The sequence below is a fragment of the Protomyctophum bolini genome (genome assembly GCF_963924005.1).
Source record: "Protomyctophum bolini genome assembly, chromosome: 18".
Classification (NCBI taxonomy): domain Eukaryota; kingdom Metazoa; phylum Chordata; class Actinopteri; order Myctophiformes; family Myctophidae; genus Protomyctophum; species Protomyctophum bolini.
Genome location: NC_137879.1, coordinates 37,037,086 through 37,062,980, shown reverse-complemented (window position 1 = coordinate 37,062,980; position 25,895 = coordinate 37,037,086). Strand labels below are relative to the sequence as shown.

General features: G+C 44.7%; 1 protein-coding gene across 1 annotated transcript in view; it reads left to right on the top strand.

Moving 5' to 3' along the window:
• LOC308333672 (uncharacterized protein) overlaps positions 1–25,895 on the top strand; it is a 609,943-nt gene that overhangs the window by 18,376 nt on the left and 565,672 nt on the right. Inside the window, exons 4-16 of the mRNA XM_080790127.1 lie at positions 1,291–1,389; positions 1,677–1,975; positions 4,114–4,281; positions 7,903–8,017; positions 8,799–8,897; positions 10,025–10,332; positions 12,733–12,912; positions 13,717–13,971; positions 15,570–15,833; positions 16,453–16,716; positions 18,417–18,680; positions 20,700–20,963; positions 21,205–21,244. Coding sequence (XP_080646253.1) covers positions 1,291–1,389; positions 1,677–1,975; positions 4,114–4,281; positions 7,903–8,017; positions 8,799–8,897; positions 10,025–10,332; positions 12,733–12,912; positions 13,717–13,971; positions 15,570–15,833; positions 16,453–16,716; positions 18,417–18,680; positions 20,700–20,963; positions 21,205–21,244 — 2,619 coding nt within the window. The remainder of the gene's footprint in view (positions 1–1,290; positions 1,390–1,676; positions 1,976–4,113; positions 4,282–7,902; positions 8,018–8,798; positions 8,898–10,024; positions 10,333–12,732; positions 12,913–13,716; positions 13,972–15,569; positions 15,834–16,452; positions 16,717–18,416; positions 18,681–20,699; positions 20,964–21,204; positions 21,245–25,895) is intronic.

Sequence of the window (25,895 nt, the reverse complement as noted above, 5' to 3'; positions counted from 1 at the left end):
GACGAAGCTTCACACAGAATGCTTTCATGTGCGCATACAATTGTGGGACAAGCTGCTCTTTGCCTTGTAGACTCTTGTTCAGTGTGTTAAGATGACCAGTAAGATCCGCTAGAAATGCCGGGTCTGCCAACCATAGAGGGTCACTCAGCTCATGAAGTTTCAAAAACTTCATGACCAGTTTCAAAAACTGGTCAATTTCTGATCTCAGGGAATAAGACCGCTGCAGCACGGAGCCACGACTTAGCCAGCGCACATGAGAATGGGAGAGCACGTCCCCATATTCAGCATCGACATCAGAAAGGAAAGCTTGGAATTGTCTGTGGTAGAGCCAGTGCCGTATCCAGGGAATAATCAGCAGGGGGGCATTCATATTTCCATGGGGGGCACTTGATTTTTAAACCTGTAAAACATTAAAAATAATGGTGGGGTAGGGTTCTGGACTGGGGGGGGCACCAAGTCTATCTGGGGGGGCAGCGCCCCCTAGTGCCCCACCGTAGAAACGGCGCTGGGTATAGCCCTCGTGCTCCAATTATGTTGACAGTTTTCACAACAGTGTCCATCACATCGTCAAGCTGGACTTTGTTGGCACAGAGGGCTTCTTGGTGAATGATACAGTGCATTTTAACAGCCCTCTTGCACCTTGGCACACACCATAGAGGCCATTCCTTTGCGCTCCCTTGTCATTGCTGGAGCCCCATCCGTTGTATACGCATCATTTAATCAGGGGCTCGAAGGAGTTATTGCTGTTGGGTGTGAGAGGCATGTACATTTTAGGGATGTGTAAATGTGTGCAAAATGAAAATCAATTTTTTGGTTTGTTTGTAGTTTGGGAAACCCTGATGTAGTTACTGTAGGTACTGACAATAATTTTAACTCTTGAGAGTTAATAAGGGTCCATTTGATTACTAACTACATATTTTAAATGAGGACCACTGGTGGTCCCTGGACCACTGTTGAGCCAATTGATCACCATAGCAACCCCAGCCTAGGCCTGATTAGGTAAATTCCCAACACCTGCTAAATCCTCTAAACCTGTATCTTGATTGGAATCAATCTCCACTCACACTCCTCTCAGTCATGCAGCTACACAGACACATCCCAGTACAGTACAGTACAGTACAGTACAGTACAGTACAGTACAGTACAGTACAGTACAGTACAGTACAGCACCACTCAATTCAGACGGGTCTGATTAAAGACGTCTGACATGGAGAGCTAAATTGTAGGCTACTGGACATTATATTCTGGTATCTTCAGCTCTAATGTCTCCTTGTCCCCCCCGTCCCTCAGGGCCATGAAGAGCTGTGGCATTCCTGCCAAGGCCAACGTGGGGTGGAGCAGCTACGTAGCGTCTGGAGCCAAGTGGGACAAGTATGACCTCACTTACAGGTACAAACAGAACAGTTTTGATTGGTCTTCAGGTATTTGTATTGATACACCAATTGACCAATAATCTATACATCATCAAGACACCTTATTATCTACCACAAAACTGGACACATTGGGACACTTTCCTAATATTGACCGAGACTTCATGAACGTCAGGCCAAACCGGCCAAACCCAAACTGTGTTTTGTCTTCCTGTGGGATTACTGTGGGGTTAGTTAGGGAATGTAATACTCCACTTGGACAGCTTTGCTTAGTTTGTCTCTCTTTGCCTCTTCCTCTTCCTCTAGTGTTGAGACCTATCCACCTAGAATCCCACATCAGGACACATTAAAGGCCATCCATAGAGCCTTCAAAGTCTGGAAGGATGTCAGTCCGTTCACCTTTGAGTATATTCCCTACAACGACATCTATAACGGCCACCGCGATGAGGAAGACATCATGATCTCCTTCCACTCAGGTCCTCACAGAGGCCATGACTTTAGATCATCGGACCTGGCACATTCCTCCGAACCCATGCCTGGGAGGAGTGTTTACGTGCACTTCAACTCAGACAAGCAATGGAGCGTCACCAACCAGCATGTGCGAGGTAAGAGATGGTGTCACTTGGACACAAAGTGAGTTTTGCGCTATAGAGTGTCTCAGTCCTTTCAGAACGACGAGTAGCACAGGAAATGATTTTCCATTCTTTACCTCCATAGGCTTTTCAAAAAATCATGACAATGAACACAATGTTTTGGGCCGATCAAATAATTTATAAGAAGAAAAACAAAACAAATAGTGTTGTCGCCTGCCTTTATTTTCTTCTTTCTAATTATTTGATCGGCCCAAAATATTGTGTTTGTTGCAGGGGGGCAGTCAGACAGATATTTTGTGAAGCCACTATGGAAATCGGGACTTCCTGAAAGTTCATATAATGGCCTGTTGTGGCGCTGTCATTGGGCCCAAAAAAACCCATATCTCCATAGAGGTCCATTTATTTGGGCCCAACTTCACCTAGACTGTATTACCTTAATAAACATGGTCATGAATACTTAATATATATTATTATATAATACTGAATATAAACGGCTTCTTCCTTTGGGTGAATCTGGGTGTGTTGTTGTTGTCTGCTCTGATGATGCCACCGCATTGAGCTACAGGCTGGGTTGGTTGTGCACCGGTGAGCCAAGGGGGGTAGGACCCAAATGCAGGACAGAGAGCAGGAATGTTCTAATTAAATGATTTATTATGCAGAAAAGCAGTTAAGCTTACAAACAAAGTTAGGAAATTCCAAAAAGCTAAAACTCTTCCAAAAAGTTCACAAAACACGAAACGGAAAAGCAAACCTTTCGAAGAGCAATCGGTAAAGTCCAATAATGCAGAACCTCTCAGAATGACAAAACACAGAGCACTAGGACCTCAGGACAGCTCGGGGACTAGCCGCAATTTGCAACTCTAGATTTCTTTATAATGGGATGAATCTAGAGTTGCAATACCCTCCATTGACTCCCCACTCATCTTTTTTGGTTTGCGATCTGCTTGTCTTAAACGACGTTAAACCCACCAACATTGCAGCTGTAGTACAAACTGGAATTATCCTCTTTCAATCTGCCGAGCTTGTTTTTCATAAAAATCCACCGTAGAGATGTTATGAGCTACTTTCTGTCAAGACATCCTCTGCAAGTGATTCTTTTTCTAAGTGTTACAGTTTGGAAGCACTCGTTTTTGTTAACGGCTCGCGCTGCTGCCTCCTGCATTATGTGCAAATTCGAAACAGGTGGAACGCAGGGCCGTTCAGTGACGTACGACGAGTGCTTCCAAACTCCAGCACTTAGAAAAATAATCACTTGCAGAGGATGTCTTGACAGAAAGTAGCTCATAACATCTCTATGGTGGATTTTTATGGAAAAACAAGCTCGGCAGATTGAAAGAGAATAATTCAAGTTTGTACTACAGCTGCAATGTTGGTGAGTTTAACATCGTTTAAGACAAGCAGATCGCAAACCAAAAAAGATGAGTGGGGAGTCAATGGAGGGTATTGCAACTCTAGATTCATCCCATTATAAAAAAATCTAGAGTTGCAAATTGCGGTTACTCGGGGACAAGGAAGTATGATCTGACAGTGTGTTTGTGGAATGAGTCCAGTCTTATAGGGAGCAGGGTAATTGCAGGAGTGTTCACAGGTGTGGAATGGGCGTGGCACTGTAGGGCTGAAGAGGGGGTGGAAACGGGTGTGTGACAATGACTGAGATAGGGAATGGAGAGTGGGAGTGGCTGACATGGAAAACATGGTCTGTAGGGAGACAGACCATGACAATACGTCCGACAGGCTGCTGAAACTCGTCCTGTGAGAAACGTTCCGGGGTGAATAAACGGACGGCCGTGCACATGCAACGAAATATCGCGAGTCGGCTGGTGATTTCGATTCGATTTCGATACGAATCGAGAATCGTGACAGGCTTATAAAATACTAATTAATTCTAGATTAATAGACATTAAAGAGACCAGAGATTTCTCGGGTTGTCACAAGAGGTTGCAAGCAAGAAAGCAGAGACACTGTCTGGCCTATATTGTGATATTGCGGAAATTTGCACTAATGTATCTTCTGTTCTGCAGTCGTCCCCCCGTCTGCCTGCACCACTTCCCTAAACATGTAGGAGGAGGTGGTGCCCCCAGACGCAAAAACAAATGGATAACAAAAACGTCTTTTATTTTACTGAAGGAGTTCTTCTTCCATCCATCCAGGTTCCTACAATGTGTTTCTGGTAGCGGTCCATGAGCTGGGCCACAGCCTGGGTTTGGGTCACTCTGACGACACATCGTCCATCATGCACATAGAATACAAATGGAGGGAGACTGATGACTTCCAGCTGCCAGCAGATGACCGCCAGGGGATTCAAGACCTCTACGGAGGTGAGTGGAAATGGTTAAACTACAACTTGATATATAATAATACTTCACTGCAGTTGAAGCCAGAACAACTTGGATTGTAGTGTGTTATATATTTAATCCTGTAGATTTTATATCAGTGTAATTCATAATTATGAATTCATTATTCAAAAATCTGAATTATAAGATTAAAAATTAAGAGTAAAAAACAATCTGAATTTTAGAAGGGGCACCAGTGAAATGAGTTTAGGAATAAGCACATGATTAATTTGTATTTAACCCACTAATAAAATAATTAAAAAGATTATAAAATAATCAATTATTTTATCTCAATAAATCTATGGAATCTGAAGGTAAGAGATCTTTCCCATTACATAGCCTTTCTTACTTTGCATGTGTCAAAAACCAGTAAGTTCAACTCTTGAGCAAATAATAGACTTGTTTAAAAATGTATCAATTTATTTCCACACCTAAGCTTATAGACAAACTCAGTAGAACAATAATCAAATGCATTCTTAAACAAGAGTTAATGCAGGTTCAAATAGATTTTAAGAAACAAATCAAATGATAATGAAATTATATGATAGATAATGTCCTTTGCCATGAACTTAGAAACTTGATATGCATCACTTTCCTGAGCGTTGGTTTGTTGAGAGCTTTGAGAGAGAGGCAGACTGGGGTCGTCTGTCTTCTGAGGGAGAGAGGTCGCGTGGCAGGCGGCAAGCGGCAGGGGTTGGATCGCTGGTCTGGGTATAACAAGCTTCTTGTTGTAGTGCCTTGTATTGCCTGGGATCGCCTGGGACGCTCAGGTCAGAGCGTCGGGAGCTGGTCTGTGTAGCGATGTGGCCAAGACCCTCTCATCAGACATCCTTCTCTCTGGTTCCTCTCCTCTCCCTCCATCCGGGTCCTGGATTCCTATCCGATCCTCTGGATCCCACTAGTCCTATACCTCTGGACTATCCTGGACTATCCTGGCTGGGCTTCTCTCTGCCTCCTCAATATATGGTTCTCTTTGTTGTGCAATGCATGGCTCAGTTACCATATGTCACTCTTATTGCAAGATGGAGACATTGAGATGTCTTGTGACATTCCCAGACGTTGTCAACATGTTGCTGTTAGGCAAAGTTTATTTGAAGTTCATTTTGGGAAAGGTGTACGCATGCACTTATCATGGCTTTAGATTTCACATAACACATTCATCTGCAATAATTACATTTATTGTACAGTGAATGTCATATTTCCAGTTGATGGTCAAGGAATTGTGAATGAATGCTTTTATGACTGAGTGGAACATTCAACCATTATGACATATCCAAAGTCAGGGTGTACGTGATCTGTGGCTTAATCCAGCTGAAATGGAATCAAGTCTTTATGGTACAAGGGTATCCCATGGTCTGTAGGGAAACAAGTCAATAGATCGTGTACTTCCTTGTATATGAACACGAAGGCCAGTGGTGCCTGGAATTCGACAGTTCCCAGTAAGAGTGTGTACATTTGTGAACACAATTCTACCACCATGGGCAGGATTTGGACAGACTTAGGTCACATTCTGACCAGAGAGCTTTGCTGCGATTAAAACGAATCCTGCTGCGCATTTTCAGAAAGTGCACTTCGTTTGGCAGGTGTGAAGGCTCATTCGAATCCTAATGCGTATCAAAGAACCGCATTTTACTCCGAGCAAAAACGGGGGTTTCGCTTCGCTTCCAATCGCACTTGATTACGATTCGGTGCAGGTGTGAATGCAATCCGCAGTAAATAAAGGAAATGAAGCGAAATGGTCGAATGAGGAGACTGAAGCCCTGATCGAAATGAGCACGAGTACATTAATCAATTGCTTAAGAAAACACATAAAAACACTGCAGTGTATTATAGCCTACAGAATATTCTGTCTGTCTGTCTGTGCCGTAAACATGGAGCTGTCACTGTGTGGGGACTGGGGAGCAGGGACTTTCATCTCGATAAACTTGTAAACATTTTGCGCTGCTGTCTGTTATATCAGTGTGCTCAGCGCTGTGCCTCCATGCCCAAAAGTGTGTGGCGTGGCTGCATGTGTATAGTGAGAGAGCGAGAGAGCTGGGGGGGTAATTTTATCACCATAGATTTCACTGTGTTGTAGGCTAGGTTTATGAATGGAACACATTGATAAAGGTCCCCCCTGCTGCGTTTCCAATTGCTACGGATGACAGTATGAAGGCAAACTGCAGCAAATTAAATATGCAAGAATCCCAAAATCTCCGCCCGTACGCATGAGTCTACCGAAGTATTAGGTGAGAATGTGACCTAAGTCAGTGTACCATACTGACCATTCTTGAGGGTCAATAGGTCAGAAAACTCCTCTGCAGGCTATAACTGTCCGACTCCTCCACTTACATGCACTGGGTGCATGTGACGTCAGTATGGGAGAGAGAGAGATCACTTCATTTGTTCATTAGATCATCCAATGCTGTATGTGCTATAGCTGGATGTGATAGCTTAATTGTGCCTTTATACCCCTCGTTTACTACAGTAGCTTTGCAGCTGCAGTTGAATCCAGATCAACTTGGATTGTAGCTTTGCAGCTGCAGTTGAATCCAGATCAACTTGGATTGTAGCTTTGCAGCTGCAGTTGAATCCAGATCAACTTGGATTGTAGCTTTGCAGCTGCAGTTGAATCCAGATCAACTTGGATTGTAGCTGCTGCTAAAAGATATGAAGGTACAAACGTGGGGTGTATCTTTTGGGGCGTATATACGTTGGTCAGACAGTCCGACAACATGCGTGGCCGTTTTAATAAATATTTCAATCAATCAATCACAATAATCACCCTGCCATTGCTCCCAAGATACATACGTGGCCTGTTAAGACAGTCAGGGTTAGGGAGGGTAGGGTTTTGGGTGAGGTGTCGGACTAAACACATCCACCCTTATCGTTGTGTACCTTCATGTCACACACGTGACCTGAATGATGTCAACATTTTAATCCATTTTATGTTTTATTGTAGCAAACACGTTATGATGATTTGAGGGTTCCATTATTTAATGTAGAACAACTTGGGCTTTTCTGGGAAGATGATGGTCAGAAGTTGGAGTGGTTATTTAATCATGAACTATTTAAGACGTCACAGTTTGTTTCTAGAGCCTGGAGTAGAAGACAATCTCCATATCCGGTCTGCTGCTACAGGCCCAATCTTATTATTTTATTTATTTTCTATATTATAATTATGTCATGCCATGTATGACGCTTGGGTGTTTTTAGATGGTTAATTATTTGATCATGTCAGTTCATTGTTTATGTAAAATGAAAGTAAAAGTGTCCTGCAGGTCCATTTGGGCTTTGCTTCCTTGGACGCATGGCACTAAAATAAAGATCAATCAATCAATCAATCAATCAATCAATCATAGTACCTCCCCCTATAGTACCTCCCCCATAGATAAACATTGTGAAAATAATCTACACTTATAATAAATTATATAAAATAGTTGTTTTAGATCACGTTCATTATTGATTACGTTAGTTTGCAGTGTTTTATTATTTTAACCAAAGGTGATGTAATGTTACACACCACATTATTCATACATTAATCATTGTTAGTGTTCATTCCTAGTGTAAAATGCTGTATACTCAGCCCACTGTTAATTGAGTGCATCAATGTTTATTCCTCCACAGACCCTCCAGAAAAGCCCTCGGTATCAGCGAGTCCACCAGGAGGCGTTGTTGAGGGCAGCACGTTGAACCAATGGGTGCGAAGAGGGGCACAGCCATGTGCGGGACTTGACAAAGGGTGAATTGGAGTGAGACTCAATGTGATAGTAATATCCTATTGGCCAATTGGAGTGAGACTCAATGTGATAGTAATATCCTATTGGCCAATTGGAGCCAATTGGAGTGAGACTCAATGTGATAGTAATATCCTATTGGCCAATTGGAGCCAATTGGAGTGAGATAATGCATCATATTAACCCCTTGAGTATAGTATGCGCCCTTGAGCACGACATGACACCCCTCGAGTATATCTGACTGAACTAACTCTGCAAGCTATAATCATCATTTAATCAGGGGCTCCAAGGAGTTATTGCTGTTGGGTGTGAGAGCCGCGGAGGCATGTAAATGTGTACGTCTTTAGCGTAACAGTGGAAGGATATATGGTGTTTGGAGAGGATGGGTCCGAGGGGGAGCATATATAGCAGGAATAGTAGAGGCCAAAATAGAGCCCTGGAGTGTCTGTCTGTCCAAGCACGAAAATAGCGTTTGTTCACCACCAAGTGTCACTGTTGAACAGCCTAACACACAGACACACACAGGCCAGGGAGGAGGGCTAGTACAGTACAGTACAGTACAGTACAGTACAGTAGAGCACAGCACAGCACAGTACAGTACAGTACAGTACAGTACAGTACAGTATAGTATAGTACAGTAGAGCACAGCACAGCACAGTACAGCACCACTCAATTCAGACGGGTCTGATTAAAGACGTCTGACATGGAGAGCTAAATTGTAGGCTACTGGACATTATATTCTGGTATCTTCAGCTCTAATGTCTCCTTGTCCCCCCCGTCCCTCAGAGCCATGAAGAGCTGTGGCATTTCTGCCAAGGCCAACGTGGGGTGGAGCAGCTACGTAGCGCTTCCAGACAAGTGGGACAAGTATGACCTCACTTACAGGTACAAACAGAACAGTTTTGATTGGTCTTCAGGTATTTGTATTGATGTGCCAATAATCTATACATCATCATGACACCTTATTATCTACCACAAAACTGGGCACATTGGGACACTTTCCTAATATTGACCGAGACTTGATGAACGTCAGGCCAAACCGGCCAAACCCAAACCGTGTTTTGTCTTCCTGTGGGGTTACTGTGGGGTAGGCATGCCGCGGTTTACCGAATTTCGGTAATACCGCGACAGGAACAGCCACGGTGTTGATACCGTGAGATTTCCGAGCATACGGTATTTTAATACAGCGTCGGTGGGCGGCGCATGCTGCGCATATGCAAAGCAACTCCACTCGCACACTAAGGCAAAACATTTATTTTCACCACACAGCTGCAGTACATTGAAAAGTTGCTTCCTACCTTTGAGTTAGTGTTGCTGAAAGACACCCAGATCCAATTGTATATTCCATATTTCTATTTGTACTATAAGAGTGAACTAGTGTCAACACGGAGGCACACAGTGACAGTTGTGAGCATGCACAGATTGCACTACCTCTGCTACAGGGTACGCCATTAAAACGGCCATTAGGGGGAGCCATAGTACAGTGAAATACAGTGGGGAATATCTATTGATTCATTGATTGAATACTTTATTGGCAGAAATGTAATCAGTATAGGGTACAGTCAAACACATCACAAAGGGATCACTGAAAAAAGTCCTTGCTGTCTTGTTCCATTCGGCCCTGGCCCAGGACCGAATGGAAACAAGACAGCAAGGACTTTCAATCAATTCATAATCATGACAAATAACACAATTCAAATTATCATAAAAGGTAAAAATACAAAAATAAGATATGTAGGCCTGCAGGTTGGGGAACAAAGAAGGCCTTATAAGGAGGTGGGGGTAGTCTCTAGACATAGGTGTGTGTGTGTGGGCCTGTGGGGGGGGGGGGGGGGGGCTTTTTTTATTTATATAAATACCGTGGAATACCGAGGTATAGATTATCAATACCGGCACCGTACCGTACTGTAAAATCTCATACCGTGGCATGCCTACTGTGGGGTTAGTTAGGGAATGTAATACTCCACTTGGACAGCTTTGCTTAGTTTGTCTCTCTTTGCCTCTTCCTCTAGTATTGAGAACTATCCACCTAGAATCCCACATCAGGACATATTAAAGGCCATCAGTAGAGCCTTCAAAGTCTGGAAGGATGTCAGTCCGTTCACCTTTGAGTATATTCCCTACAACGACATCTATAACGGCCACCGCGATGAGGCCGACATCATGATCGGCTTCTACGCGGGTCCTCACACAGGCCATGACTTTATGCCAACGGACTATGCACATGCCAACACCCCCCCCAGGCCTGGGTGGAGTGGAGGTGTTTTCGTGCACTTCAACTTAGACAAGCAATGGAGCGTCACCAACCAGGATGTGCGAGGTAAGAGATGGTGTCACTTGGACACAAAGTGAGTTTTGCACTATAGAGACAACCGGAATTAGTTGAAGGGGCTTTTGTTCACTTGTTACAGTTAACAGGACACTTCAACTGAAATGAAGTGAGATTTAACATCAATGATGTTTTTGGTTCAGCTGTAATGCTACAGAACAGTGCATGGTGCACAACTTACATCTCATTCATTGGTTTATATTAACCGATTACATGCCGCCACCAGATGGCTCCACTGAGAGCAGTTTCATGAAAATGCTCCTCTTTACAGCCACACAAGTTTAGAGCCGTAAGTGATCGTGTGATGAGTAGGCATGTAACGATGCACTCAACTCACGATCCGATTCGTATCACGATTTGAGGTTCACGATACGATATTTTAAACAAAGAATATTACCGCTTTTTATTATTTATAAATTATTTATTATTATTATTTATCTTCCCCCGAGCTTTTTTCACATTTTCTATTTAACTACATTGCAAAAGAAGTAGCATTACTTTTGACAGTGCAGAAACATAATTGCCTTCCTTGATGAATTGCATTTTTATAATGAATTGCATTTTTATAGCGCTTTTCCAAGTGCTCAAAGCGCTTTACAATGGTTCATTCATTCATACATTGGGAGGTGAAGCGGCGAACAGTCGACGCCAGCGTCCTCACTTCCCACCCCCAATCCAACCCTTGATGCTGAGTGTCAAGCAGGGAGGCACTGGGTCCCATTATTTAGAGTCTTTGGTATGACCCGGCCGGGGATCGAACCCCGACCTCCCAGTCTCAGGGCGCCACTGAGCTGTAACACATTTAATACATAAATCGTCTGGAAACGTCATAAGGATTGGAACCGAGAGGTGCCTTCGACGTCTGTGGACGTCCTAGCGACGTCCAAACGACACGGGGCGAGATAATAATATTCAGAATTATTCCTATTTTTTTTTTTTGGCATTTCGCTTTTCGCTTGCCGTATGCTAACGCTCTGTGCAACTATTAGCTTTTCATTGACTCCCATGTTAGCGCGGCGGAAAGAATGACTCGTTTCTCCTCATCCAGGGCGCTCTCCGTGGTGTTAAAAGGATCGACATGCTGGCGCTGCATTTCTGCACACTCACTGCACACACACTGCACGCGCACTGCACACACACTGCACACACACTGCACACACACTGCACACGCACTGCACACGCGCTGCACACTCACTGCACACGCGCTGCACACACACTGCACACACACTGCACACACACTGCACACACACTGCACACGCACTGCACATGCACTGCACACGCGCTGCACACACACTGCACACACACTGCACACGCACTGCACACGCACTGCACACGCGCTGCACACGCACTGCACACGCTGTTACAACTCATATGTCTAGGCGTAAGATGAGTAGGCAACATAAGAAGGAGGAACAGGAAACCATGATCAAATGTTTTATTATATATAATAAACCGTGATCAAAAGATATTTACAATATTGACTCTTAAACAATCAAAAGAAAATACAATAAAGAAACAACGCCTTTCCGAAGGGCTTCCCCCCCGACGAGCTGTCAGCCACAGACTGACTATGTAGGTAACGGTGCACCCATTGGCCACTGGGTGACACGTGACCGGCAACCAATAAGGGAGGCAGGCGTTGGTCAGACGCCTGACTAGAGCCGGCCCCTCGATGATGTCACTGACAAGGTAAACACAGACAATCCAACCTGGAGTGGAGAAGAACACATATGTAATAGAAGGCGCTCTCTATTCCAATATATGGTTCATAACAAGTCTACTTAGATGTATAGTTATATACAGTATATATAAGGGATATCACAGATAGGTCTATATACATAATATACCACAACAATACCACCAGTTACCTCATATAAATATATACATAATATTAACCAATACATATATATATTTGTACTACATCGTACTGCAGGCTGGGTTGGTTGCGCACCGGCATATACGTCCGACAGGCTTCTGAAACTCGTCCTGTGAGAAACGTTCCGGGGTGAATAAACGGACGGCCGTGCACATGCAATGAAATATCGCGAGTCGGCTGGTGATTTCGATTCAATTTCGATACGAATCGAGAATCGTGACAGGCTTATAAAATACTAATTAATTCTAGATTAATAGACATTAATGAAACCAGAGATTTCTCGGGTTGTCACAAGAGGTTGCAAGCAAGAAAGCAGAGACACTGTCTGGCCTATATTGTGATATTGCGGAAATTTGCACTAATGTATCTTCTGTTCTGCAGTCGTCCCCCCGTCTGCCTGCACCACTTCCCTAAACATGTAGGAGGAGGTGGTGCCCCCAGACGCAAAAACAAATGGATAACAAAAACGTATTTTATTGTATTTAACTGAAGGAGTTCTTCTTCCATCCATCCAGGTTCCTACAATGTGTTTCTGGTAGCGGTCCATGAGCTGGGCCACACCCTGGGTTTGGGTCACTCTGACGACACATCGTCCATCATGCACACAGGCTACAAATGGATGGAGACTGATGACTTCCAGCTGCCAGCAGATGACCGCCAGGGGCTTCAACACATCTACGGATGGAGTGGAAATGGTTAAACTACAACTTGATATATAATAATACTTCACTGCAGTTGAAGCCAGATCAACTTGGATTGTAGCTTTGTAGCTAAAAGCTATGAAGGTACAAACGTGGGGTGTATATAGTACCTCCCCCTATAGTACCTCCCCCTATAGTACATCCCCCTATAGTACATCCCCCTATAGTACATCCCCTATAGTACATCCCCCTATAGTACCTCCCCCTATAGTACATCCCCCTATAGTACATCCCCCTATAGTACATCCCCCTATAGTACCTCCCCCTATAGTACCTCCCCCTATAGTACCTCCCCCTATAGTACATCCCCCTATAGTACATCCCCCTATAGTACATCCCCCTATAGTACATCCCCCTATAGTACCTCCCCCTATAGTACATCCCCCTATAGTACATCCCCCTATAGTACATCCCCCTATAGTACATGCCCCTATAGTACCTCCCCCTATAGTACATCCCCCTATAGTACATCCCCCTATAGTACATCCCCCTATAGTACATCCCCTATAGTACCTCCCCCTATAGTACCTCCCCCTATAGTACATCCCCTATAGATAAACATTGTGAAAATAGCCGATCTACACTTATATAAATAAATCATATAAAAGAGTTATTTTAGATCACGTTCATTATTGATTACGTTATGTCCAGTGTTTTATTATTTTAACCAAAGGTGATGTAATGTTAGACACCACATTATTCATACATTAATCATTGTTAGTGTTCATTCCTAGTGTAAAACTGGTAGCCCACTGTTATTTGAGTGCATCAATGTTTATTCCTCCACGGACCCTCCAGAAAAGCCCTCAGTATCAGCGAGTCCACCAGGAGGCGTTGTTGAGGGCAGCACGGTGACTCTGACCTGCAGCAGTGAAGCCAAGCCACCCGTACACACCTACACCTGGTACAGAGACGGAGGAATGGCCTCTATCTCCACTGGTCCTCAGCTGGTGAAGGACAATGTGTCTCCTGCAGACGCTGGACCATACTTCTGTCAGGCCACAAACACACATGGATCCCAGAGGTCACCTCCACACGCTCTAGATGTGGAGTGTAAGTGAACTAAATGTTTGTACTTTAAAATATGTGATAGTTTTCCACAGACAACAAAAGGGTTAGGGTTAGGGTTAGGGTTTATCATAGTGATTTTGGGAAGGTATACACGACTAGTATACCCCTACCCCAACATCCATCCATCTTCAACCGCTTCTCCGTAGTCGGGTCACGGGGGCAACAGCTCCACCAGAGTGCTCCAGACTTCCCTCAACAGAGCAACATTAGTGACTTCCTCCTGGGGGATTCCGAGACGTTCCAATTCCAGTTGGTCAATGTATTTCCTCCAACTGCGCCTTGGTCTCCTCCCAGTGGGACGTGCGTCGAGGACCTCCCTAGGGAGATGCCCGAGAGGCATCCTAACCAGATGCCTGAACCACCTCAACTGGCTCCTTTCTAGGCGAAGGAGCATCGGTTCTACTCCGAGTCTCTCTCGTGTAACTGAACTTCTCACCCTATCTCTAAGGGAGATGCCAGCCACCGGTCAAAAAAAACTCATTTCGGCTGCTTGTATTCGCGACCTTATTATTTCAATCATCCTTCGGTCATTCTTTCGTTCTACCCCGACCTGACAATCTACAATAGTGTACACCCCCACCCTGACAATCTACAATAGTGTACACCCCCAACCTGACAATCTACAATAGTGTACACCCCCACCCTGACAATCTACAATAGTGTACACCCCCCACCCTGACAATCTACAATAGTGTACACCCCCAACCTGACAATCTACAATAGTGTACACCCCCACCCTGACAATCTACAATAGTGTACACCCCCCACCCTGACAATCTACAATAGTGTACACCCCCACCCTGACAATCTACAATAGTATACACCCCCACCCTGACAATCTACAATAGTGTACACCCCCACCCTGACAATCTACAATAGTATACACCCCCACCCTGACAATCTACAATAGTGTACACCCCCACCCTGACAATCTACAATAGTATACACCCCCACCCTGACAATCTACAATAGTATACACCCCCACCCTGACAATCTACAATAGTATACACCCCCACCCTGACAATCTACAATAGTGTACACCCCCAACCCTGACAATCTACAATAGTGTACACCCCCACCCTGACAATCTACAATAGTGTACAGCCCCACCCTGACAATCTACAATAGTGTACACCCCCACCCTGACAATCTACAATAGTGTACACCCCCAAACATTGTGAAAATAGCCGATCTACACTTATAATGAATTATATAAAATAGTTTTTTTAGATCACGTTCATTATTGATTACGTTAGTGTCCAGTGTTTTATTATTTTAACCAAAGTTGATGTAATGTTAGGGCCGATTCATACTTCTATTTTACCACTGTTTCGGTCTGATTTCTGGCTCGTCAGAAATTTTCAGTAGCACCGAAGACCCCCCCCCCTCCGAACCTCAAATGACATTCAAACTGTAGGCTCTACAGAGCCGAACCGACTTTTATTCGGCTCTAAAATAGGAGTGTGAATCGGCCCTTAGACACCACATTATTCATACATTAATCATTGTTAGTGTTCATTCCTAGTGTAAAACTGGCAGCCCACTGTTATTTGAGTGCATCAATGTTTATTCCTCCACAGACCCTCCAGAAAAGCCCTCAGTATCAGCGAGTCCACCAGGAAGCGTTGTTGAGGGCAGCACGGTGACTCTGACCTGCAGCAGTGAAGCCAAGCCACCCGTACACACCTACACCTGGTACAGAGACGAAGGAATGGCCTCTATCTCCACTGGTCCTCAGCTGGTGAAGGACAATGTGTCTCCTGCAGACGCTGGACCATACTTCTGTCAGGCCACAAACACACATGGATCCCAGAGGTCACCTCCACACGCTCTAGATGTGGAGTGTAAGTGAACTAAATGTTTGTACTTTAAAATATGTGATAGTTTTCCACAGACAACAAAAGGGTTAGGGTTAGGGTTAGGGTTAGGGTTTATCATAGTGATTTTGGGAAGGTATACACGACTAGTATACCCCTACCCCAACATCCATCCATCTTCAACCGCTTCTCCGTAGTCGGGTCACGGGGGCAACAGCTCCACCAGAGTGCTCCAGACTTCCCTCAACAGAGCAACATTAGTGACTTCCTCCTGGGGGATTCCGAGACGTTCCAATTCCAGTTGGTCAATGTATTTCCTCCAACTGCGCCTTGGTCTCCTCCCAGTGGGACGTGCGTCGAGGACCTCCCTAGGGAGATGCCCGAGAGGCATCCTAACCAGATGCCTGAACCACCTCAACTGGCTCCTTTCTAGGCACCGAAGACCCCCCCCCCTCCGAACCTCAAATGACATTCAAACTGTAGGCTCTACAGAGCCGAACCGACTTTTATTCGGCTCTAAAATAGGAGTGTGAATCGGCCCTTAGACACCACATTATTCATACATTAATCATTGTTAGTGTTCATTCCTAGTGTAAAACTGGCAGCCCACTGTTATTTGAGTGCATCAATGTTTATTCCTCCACAGACCCTCCAGAAAAGCCCTCAGTATCAGCGAGTCCACCAGGAAGCGTTGTTGAGGGCAGCACGGTGACTCTGACCTGCAGCAGTGAAGCCAAGCCACCCGTACACACCTACACCTGGTACAGAGACGAAGGAATGGCCTCTATCTCCACTGGTCCTCAGCTGGTGAAGGACAATGTGTCTCCTGCAGACGCTGGACCATACTTCTGTCAGGCCACAAACACACATGGATCCCAGAGGTCACCTCCACACGCTCTAGATGTGGAGTGTAAGTGAACTAAATGTTTGTACTTTAAAATATGTGATAGTTTTCCACAGACAACAAAAGGGTTAGGGTTAGGGTTAGGGTTAGGGTTTATCATAGTGATTTTGGGAAGGTATACACGACTAGTATACCCCTACCCCAACATCCATCCATCTTCAACCGCTTCTCCGTAGTCGGGTCACGGGGGCAACAGCTCCACCAGAGTGCTCCAGACTTCCCTCAACAGAGCAACATTAGTGACTTCCTCCTGGGGGATTCCGAGACGTTCCAATTCCAGTTGGTCAATGTATTTCCTCCAACTGCGCCTTGGTCTCCTCCCAGTGGGACGTGCGTCGAGGACCTCCCTAGGGAGATGCCCGAGAGGCATCCTAACCAGATGCCTGAACCACCTCAACTGGCTCCTTTCTAGGCGAAGGAGCATCGGTTCTACTCCGAGTCTCTCTCGTGTAACTGAACTTCTCACCCTATCTCTAAGGGAGATGCCAGCCACCGGTCAAAAAAAACTCATTTCGGCTGCTTGTATTCGCGACCTTATTATTTCAATCATCCTTCGGTCATTCTTTCGTTCTACCCCGACCTGACAATCTACAATAGTGTACACCCCCACCCTGACAATCTACAATAGTGTACACCCCCAACCTGACAATCTACAATAGTATACACCCCCACCCTGACAATCTACAATAGTGTACACCCCCACCCTGACAATCTACAATAGTATACACCCCCACCCTGACAATCTACAATAGTATACACCCCCACCCTGACAATCTACAATAGTATACACCCCCACCCTGACAATCTACAATAGTGTACACCCCCAACCCTGACAATCTACAATAGTGTACACCCCCACCCTGACAATCTACAATAGTGTACAGCCCCACCCTGACAATCTACAATAGTGTACACCCCCACCCTGACAATCTACAATAGTATACACCCCCACCCTGACAATCTACAATAGTGTACACCCCCACCCTGACAATCTACAATAGTATACACCCCCACCCTGACAATCTACAATAGTGTACACCCCCACCCTGACAATCTACAATAGTATACACCCCCACCCTGACAATCTACAATAGTATACACCCCCACCCTGACAATCTACAATAGTATACACCCCCACCCTGACAATCTACAATAGTGTACACCCCCAACCCTGACAATCTACAATAGTGTACACCCCCACCCTGACAATCTACAATAGTGTACAGCCCCACCCTGACAATCTACAATAGTGTACACCCCCACCCTGACAATCTACAATAGTGTACACCCCCAAACATTGTGAAAATAGCCGATCTACACTTATAATGAATTATATAAAATAGTTTTTTTAGATCACGTTCATTATTGATTACGTTAGTGTCCAGTGTTTTATTATTTTAACCAAAGGTGATGTAATGTTAGGGCCGATTCATACTTCTATTTTACCACTGTTTCGGTCTGATTTCTGGCTCGTCAGAAATTTTCAGTAGCACCGAAGACCCCCCCCCCCCCCTCCGAACCTCAAATGACATTCAAACTGTAGGCTCTACAGAGCCAAACCGACTTTTATTCGGCTCTAAAATAGGAGTGTGAATCGGCCCTTAGACACCACATTATTCATACATTAATCATTGTTAGTGTTCATTCCTAGTGTAAAACTGGCAGCCCACTGTTATTTGAGTGCATCAATGTTTATTCCTCCACAGACCCTCCAGAAAAGCCCTCAGTATCAGCGAGTCCACCAGGAAGCGTTGTTGAGGGCAGCACGGTGACTCTGACCTGCAGCAGTGAAGCCAAGCCACCCGTACACACCTACACCTGGTACAGAGACGGAGGAATGGCCTCTATCTCCACTGGTCCTCAGCTGGTGAAGGACAATGTGTCTCCTGCAGACGCTGGACCATACTTCTGTCAGGCCACAAACACACATGGATCCCAGAGGTCACCTCCACACGCTCTAGATGTGGAGTGTAAGTGAACTAAATGTTTGTACTTTAAAATATGTGATAGTTTTCCACAGACAACAAAAGGGTTAGGGTTAGGGTTAGGGTTAGGGTTAGGGTTTATCATAGTGATTTTGGGAAGGTATACACGACTAGTATACCCCTACCCCAACATCCATCCATCTTCAACCGCTTCTCCGTAGTCGGGTCACGGGGGCAACAGCTCCACCAGAGTGCTCCAGACTTCCCTCAACAGAGCAACATTAGTGACTTCCTCCTGGGGGATTCCGAGACGTTCCAATTCCAGTTGGTCAATGTATTTCCTCCAACTGCGCCTTGGTCTCCTCCCAGTGGGACTTGCGTCGAGGACCTCCCTAGGGAGATGCCCGAGAGGCATCCTAACCAGATGCCTGAACCACCTCAACTGGCTCCTTTCTAGGCGAAGGAGCATCGGTTCTACTCCGAGTCTCTCTCGTGTAACTGAACTTCTCACCCTATCTCTAAGGGAGATGCCAGCCACCGGTCAAAAAAAACTCATTTCGGCTGCTTGTATTCGCGACCTTATTATTTCAATCATCCTTCGGTCATTCTTTCGTTCTACCCCGACCTGACAATCTACAATAGTGTACACCCCCACCCTGACAATCTACAATAGTGTACACCCCCAACCTGACAATCTACAATAGTGTACACCCCCACCCTGACAATCTACAATAGTGTACACCCCCCACCCTGAAAATCTACAATAGTGTACACCCCCAACCTGACAATCTACAATAGTGTACACCCCCACCCTGACAATCTACAATAGTGTACACCCCCCAACCTGACAATCTACAATAGTGTACACCCCCACCCTGACAATCTACAATAGTGTACACCCCCCACCCTGAAAATCTACAATAGTGTACACCCCCAACCTGACAATCTACAATAGTGTACACCCCCACCCTGACAATCTACAATAGTGTACACCCCCCACCCTGAAAATCTACAATAGTGTACACCCCCCACCCTGACAATCTACAATAGTGTACACCCCCAACCTGACAATCTACAATAGTGTACACCCCCACCCTGACAATCTACAATAGTGTACACCCCCCACCCTGAAAATCTACAATAGCGTACACCCCCAACCTGACAATCTACAATAGTGTACACCCCCACCCTGACAATCTACAATAGTGTACACCCCCCACCCTGAAAATCTACAATAGTGTACACCCCCCACCCTGACAATCTACAATAGTGTACACCCCCACCCTGACAATCTACAATAGTATACACCCCCACCCTGACAATCTACAATAGTGTACACCCCCACCCTGACAATCTACAATAGTATACACCCCCACCCTGACAATCTACAATAGTGTACACCCCCACCCTGACAATCTACAATAGTATACACCCCCACCCTGACAATCTACAATAGTATACACCCCCACCCTGACAATCTACAATAGTATACACCCCCACCCTGACAATCTACAATAGTGTACACCCCCAACCCTGACAATCTACAATAGTGTACACCCCCACCCTGACAATCTACAATAGTGTACAGCCCCACCCTGACAATCTACAATAGTGTACACCCCCACCCTGACAATCTACAATAGTGTACACCCCCAAACATTGTGAAAATAGCCGATCTACACTTATAATGAATTATATAAAATAGTTTTTTTAGATCACGTTCATTATTGATTACGTTAGTGTCCAGTGTTTTATTATTTTAACCAAAGGTGATGTAATGTTAGGGCCGATTCATACTTCTATTTTACCACTGTTTCGGTCTGATTTCTGGCTCGTCAGAAATTTTCAGTAGCACCGAAGACCCCCCCCCCTCCGAACCTCAAATGACATTCAAACTGTAGGCTCTACAGAGCCAAACCGACTTTTATTCGGCTCTAAAATAGGAGTGTGAATCGGCCCTTAGACACCACATTATTCATACATTAATCATTGTTAGTGTTCATTCCTAGTGTAAAACTGGCAGCCCACTGTTATTTGAGTGCATCAATGTTTATTCCTCCACAGACCCTCCAGAAAAGCCCTCAGTATCAGCGAGTCCACCAGGAAGCGTTGTTGAGGGCAGCACGGTGACTCTGACCTGCAGCAGTGAAGCCAAGCCACCCGTACACACCTACACCTGGTACAGAGACGGAGGAATGGCCTCTATCTCCACTGGTCCTCAGCTGGTGAAGGACAATGTGTCTCCTGCAGACGCTGGACCATACTTCTGTCAGGCCACAAACACACATGGATCCCAGAGGTCACCTCCACACGCTCTATATGTTCAGTGTAAGTGAACTAAAATCTCTCTCTCTCTCTCTGTCTCTCTGTCTCCAGAGATAGTTTGTATGTTTGTATGCTCTGCATTAAGTGCGTCTGCTAAATCCCTAAATTATATTTTAAAATATTTCATAGGTCAACAATAGTATACACCCCCAACTGAACATGTTAACTCACACTGATGTACTGCTAGACAGGAATCATCTACTGTTACACTCAAACTCATTCATTTGATAATGTTTCTCTTCAGCTCTCCCAGTTAATCCAACAGTCCACACAGTGGGTAAATAAAACAAGAACAGACAACTACGCAACATTGTAAGCTGATTTTTGTTTTCCTTATAATCAAAGTAATATTACCTTTTTACTGGATATTATATTGTCTGTACAGAGTCTGATGATGTCAGGTTGGTGGAAGGAACCAGTCGCTGTACTGGTAAACTCAAAGTGAGACACCAGGGAGAGTGGAGACCAGCGGTTGATTTTTCGTCTAGCTGGAACCTCCAGTCATCGTCTGTGGCGTGTCGACAGCTGGGCTGTAGCTCTGCTCTTCACTACAAATGGAGGTCTGGTTCTACACGTCAACCTGTGTGGTGGATTACATCTTCCTGTGTTGGATCTGAATCTTCACTGAAGGAGTGTGTAACGATGCAGGCTGGTCATTCTGTGGAGACACTGGAGGTGATCTGTTCAGGTAACAAATAATAACTTCAACACTGACAATCATCATCAATCCATCCATCTAGTCTTGATTCTGCGGAGAACAATAGTGATTATGCAGAGACAAATTATTGATTCCGCGCCTTGAAAGTTAATATTCCACATGATTTTGCATTAAGAAATAACCCAAACTGACAATCTACAATAGTATAAACCCCCCCATCCTGACAATCTACAGTAGTGTACACCCCCAACCTGACAATCTACAGTAGTATACCCCCCCAACCTGACAATCTACAGTAGTTTACACCCCCAACCTGACAATCTAAAGTAGTATACACCTCCAACCTGACAATCTACAGTAGTTTACACCTCCAACCTGACAATCTACAGTAGTTTACACCCCCAACCTGACAATCTAAAGTAGTATACACCTCCAACCTGACAATCTACAGTAGTTTACACCTCCAACCTGACAATCTACAGTAGTTTACACCTCCAACCTGACAATCTACAGTAGTATACACCCCCAACCTGACAATCTACAGTAGTTTACACCCCCAACCTGACAATCTAAAGTAGTATACACCTCCAACCTGACAATCTACAGTAGTTTACACCTCCAACCTGACAATCTACAGTAGTTTACACCTCCAACCTGACAATCTACAGTAGTTTACACCTCCAACCTGACAATCTACAGTAGTTTACACCTCCAACCTGACAATCTACAGTAGTTTACACCTCCAACCTGACAATCTACAGTAGTTTACACCTCCAACCTGACAATCTACAGTAGTTTACACCTCCAACCTGACAATCTACAGTAGTATACACCCCCAACCTGAAAATCTACAGTAGTATACACCTCCAACCTGACAATCTACAGTAGTATACACCCCCAACCTGACAATGGTTTAGCGCCCCAGCCTGTGTCCAGAGGCTCCATGAGGAGGAAGCCCAACAAACCCTCTGTGGGGCCTGTAGGAGAGGACACACACACACACACACACGTACAGATACTCATTCTCAGTGGCGTGCACAGACATTTTAAGGGGCAGGTGCTCAAGTAAAAAAGGGCACCTTGTGCGGCGCGTGGAACCACCAGCTAAATAGTGCGTGAGATTTATAGATTTTGGGGCATAAATAATAATATATTATCAGCTTTTATTTCAGAAATGGTCGATACATACTGTAAAAAAACATGATGATGTCACCATGGGCCACACATACTGTATACATACTGTAAAAAACATGATGATGTCACCATGGGCCACACATACTGTATACATACTGTAAAAAAACATGATGATGTCACCATGGGCCACACATACTGTAGATACTGTAAAAAACATGATGATGTCACCATGGGCCACATACTGTACAAAACATGATGATGTCACCATGGGCCACATACTGTACAAAACATGATGATGTCACCATGGGCCACATACTGTACATACTGTACAAAACATGATGATGTCACCATGGGCCACATACTGTACAAAACATGATGATGTCACCATGGGCCACATACTGTACATACTGTACAAAACATGATGATGTCACCATGGGCCACATACTGTACATACTGTACAAAACATGATGATGTCACCATGGGCCACATACTGTACAAAACATGATGATGTCACCATGGGCCACATACTGTACATACTGTACAAAACATGATGATGTCACCATGGGCCACATACTGTACAAAACATGATGATGTCACCATGGGCCACATACTGTACATACTGTACAAAACATGATGATGTCACCATGGGCCACATACTGTACATACTGTACAAAACATGATGATGTCACCATGGGCCACATACTGTACATACTGTACAAAACAAAAGTAAAATGAACAAACTGTACAACACACTAACTCTCATAAAGGGCATATTGCTGTCTAGAGGGCAGGTTCTCTCTGGCGCCACCTAGTGTCTATCTGTGCTCATTGTGGACGGCTGCATCTCTCCACAGAGACACTGACAAAGCACTGCGGACCCCCAGAGGTCCTCGTTAGGAACAGCATCATGAAAGGTACGAGCCAAGACGCGTACGCACCCGGAGAGAAGGTGTTCTACGACTGCATGGTGGGATACACTTGGAAGAAAGGACCCCACGATGTTACGTGTGTGGATGGACAATGGACACGTTTAAAAATAAAATGTCGAAGTAAGTGTACGTTTGTCAGTGTTATTTGATTGTGTGTGTGTGTGTGTGTGTGTGTGTGTGTGTGTGTGTGTGTGTGTGTGTGTGTGTGTGTGTGTGTGTGTGTGTGTGTGTGTGTGTGTGTGAGTGTGTCACACCAGACACAAGGAGGTCCTGATTCTGGAGGTGGGCTGTGTCTTTGATCTGTACATGGACCAGGCATTCCAAGATAAATATTCTAAGTATCAACCATTACTTGGAAGTATAACAAACCTGGGGTATCGCTGTAGATTTGCCATACTGATATTCTGAAGCCTGGGCCGTGTGCATAAACTGACCATGAGTGGCCTAAGAATAGCTGGCATGACAAAAAGCAAAGCCAAACTTGCCAAATACTGAGCTCTGTTTGGGCTGTTATAGGCAGCTTGTCTGTGTGGAGGAGGAGGTGCCATGATGTGTATCCTTAAGTGAACATGAACTGTCAACCCCGTTATATTTGTTTCCTTGTAAAATGTATTGTAATTTGTGGATTCAAATAAATACATTGAAGTGTGTGTGTGTGTGTGTGTGTGTGTGTGTGTGTGTGGCCATGGCTCGCACACACACACACGCCCACCCGCACACACACACACGCACACACACACACACACACACACACACACACACACACACACACTTCTCTCCATGGCTCTCACGCTCTGTCTCCATTTGACTCAGGAAAGTGCGGCAAGCGGATCGGCAATATGCTCACAATCAGCGGAGGCACTCTGTCTCAACCTGGAGACCATCCATGGCAGGTGTCTCTGCAGCGCAGACGCAGAGACACATTGAATAAGTTCGGACACGTCTGTGGAGGCGTCCTCATCCATTCCTGTTGGGTCCTCACCGCTGCTCACTGCGTGTAAGATGCTCTGAATGCTATGTGTGCTAACATGCTGCTCTGAATGCTATGTGTGCTAACATGCTGCTCTGAATGCTATGTGTGCTAACATGCTGCTCTGAATGCTATGTGTGCTAACATGCTGCTAGTTTAGATTGGGAGTGAGTCTGTAGTTCTGACTGCAATGGGAAGTTCATTCCATAGTTTAGATTGGGAGTGAGTCTGTAGTTCTGACTGTAATGGGCAGTTCATTCGAGTGAGTCTGTAGTTCTGACTGTAATGGGCAGTTCATTCCAGTCTGGGAGCCAGAATAATGAATGAAACGTCTCTCATGTCTTAATGACTGACTGTTGTTTCTCCAGTAATACTGACGCCATCATGGACATGCAGGTGGTCTTGGGGGGAGTGGACAAAGGCAGACATGAAGAGGAAGACCAGATCGTCAACGTGAAGAGAGACTTCATTCATGTGGATTATAAGGAAGGAAAAACATACAAAAATCCAAGCAGTGACATTGGTGAGACCATTCATTTACTCTATGTCTCTGATTGGTCCATTCATTTACTCTGTCTCTGATTGGTCCATTCATCTACTGTATGTCTCTGATTGGTCCATTCATCTACTCTTTGTCTCTGATTGGTCCATTCATCTACTGTGTGTCTCTGATTGGTCCATTCATCTACTGTGTGTCTCTGATCGGTCCATTCATCTACTCTATGTCTCTGATTGGACCATTAATAATAATAATAATAATAATAAAGCTTTATTTGTATAGCACCTTTTAAGAACAAGTCACAAAGTGCTTTTACAGAGAGATATATATAAAAACATAGCAAGGAGGCACACAATAGAATAAAATACATGACAATAACAACAAGAAATCAATGAAATCACAAATCACATGGGTATGGGGTTGATATATTTTGAATGAGTTGTAACCGGTTGATGGATTTCTTTGAGAGGCAGGAGTATTAGGGAATTACAGTAGTCTACACGGGAGTAAATTAAAGCGTGGATAACTTTAGTGAGGTCGGGGCGGGAGAGAAAGGGTTTGATTTTTGCAATGTTTCTAAGGTGAAAAAATGAAGACTGGACAACTTTTGTTACGTGGCCGTCCAGGGAGAGGTCGGAATCCAGAAATACACCCAGGTTTATGGCTGTGGATTTTATATTGGGACGTAGGGAGCCGAGGCTAATTTCGAGATGTGCTCTGTCAGATGGTGGGCCAAATATTAATA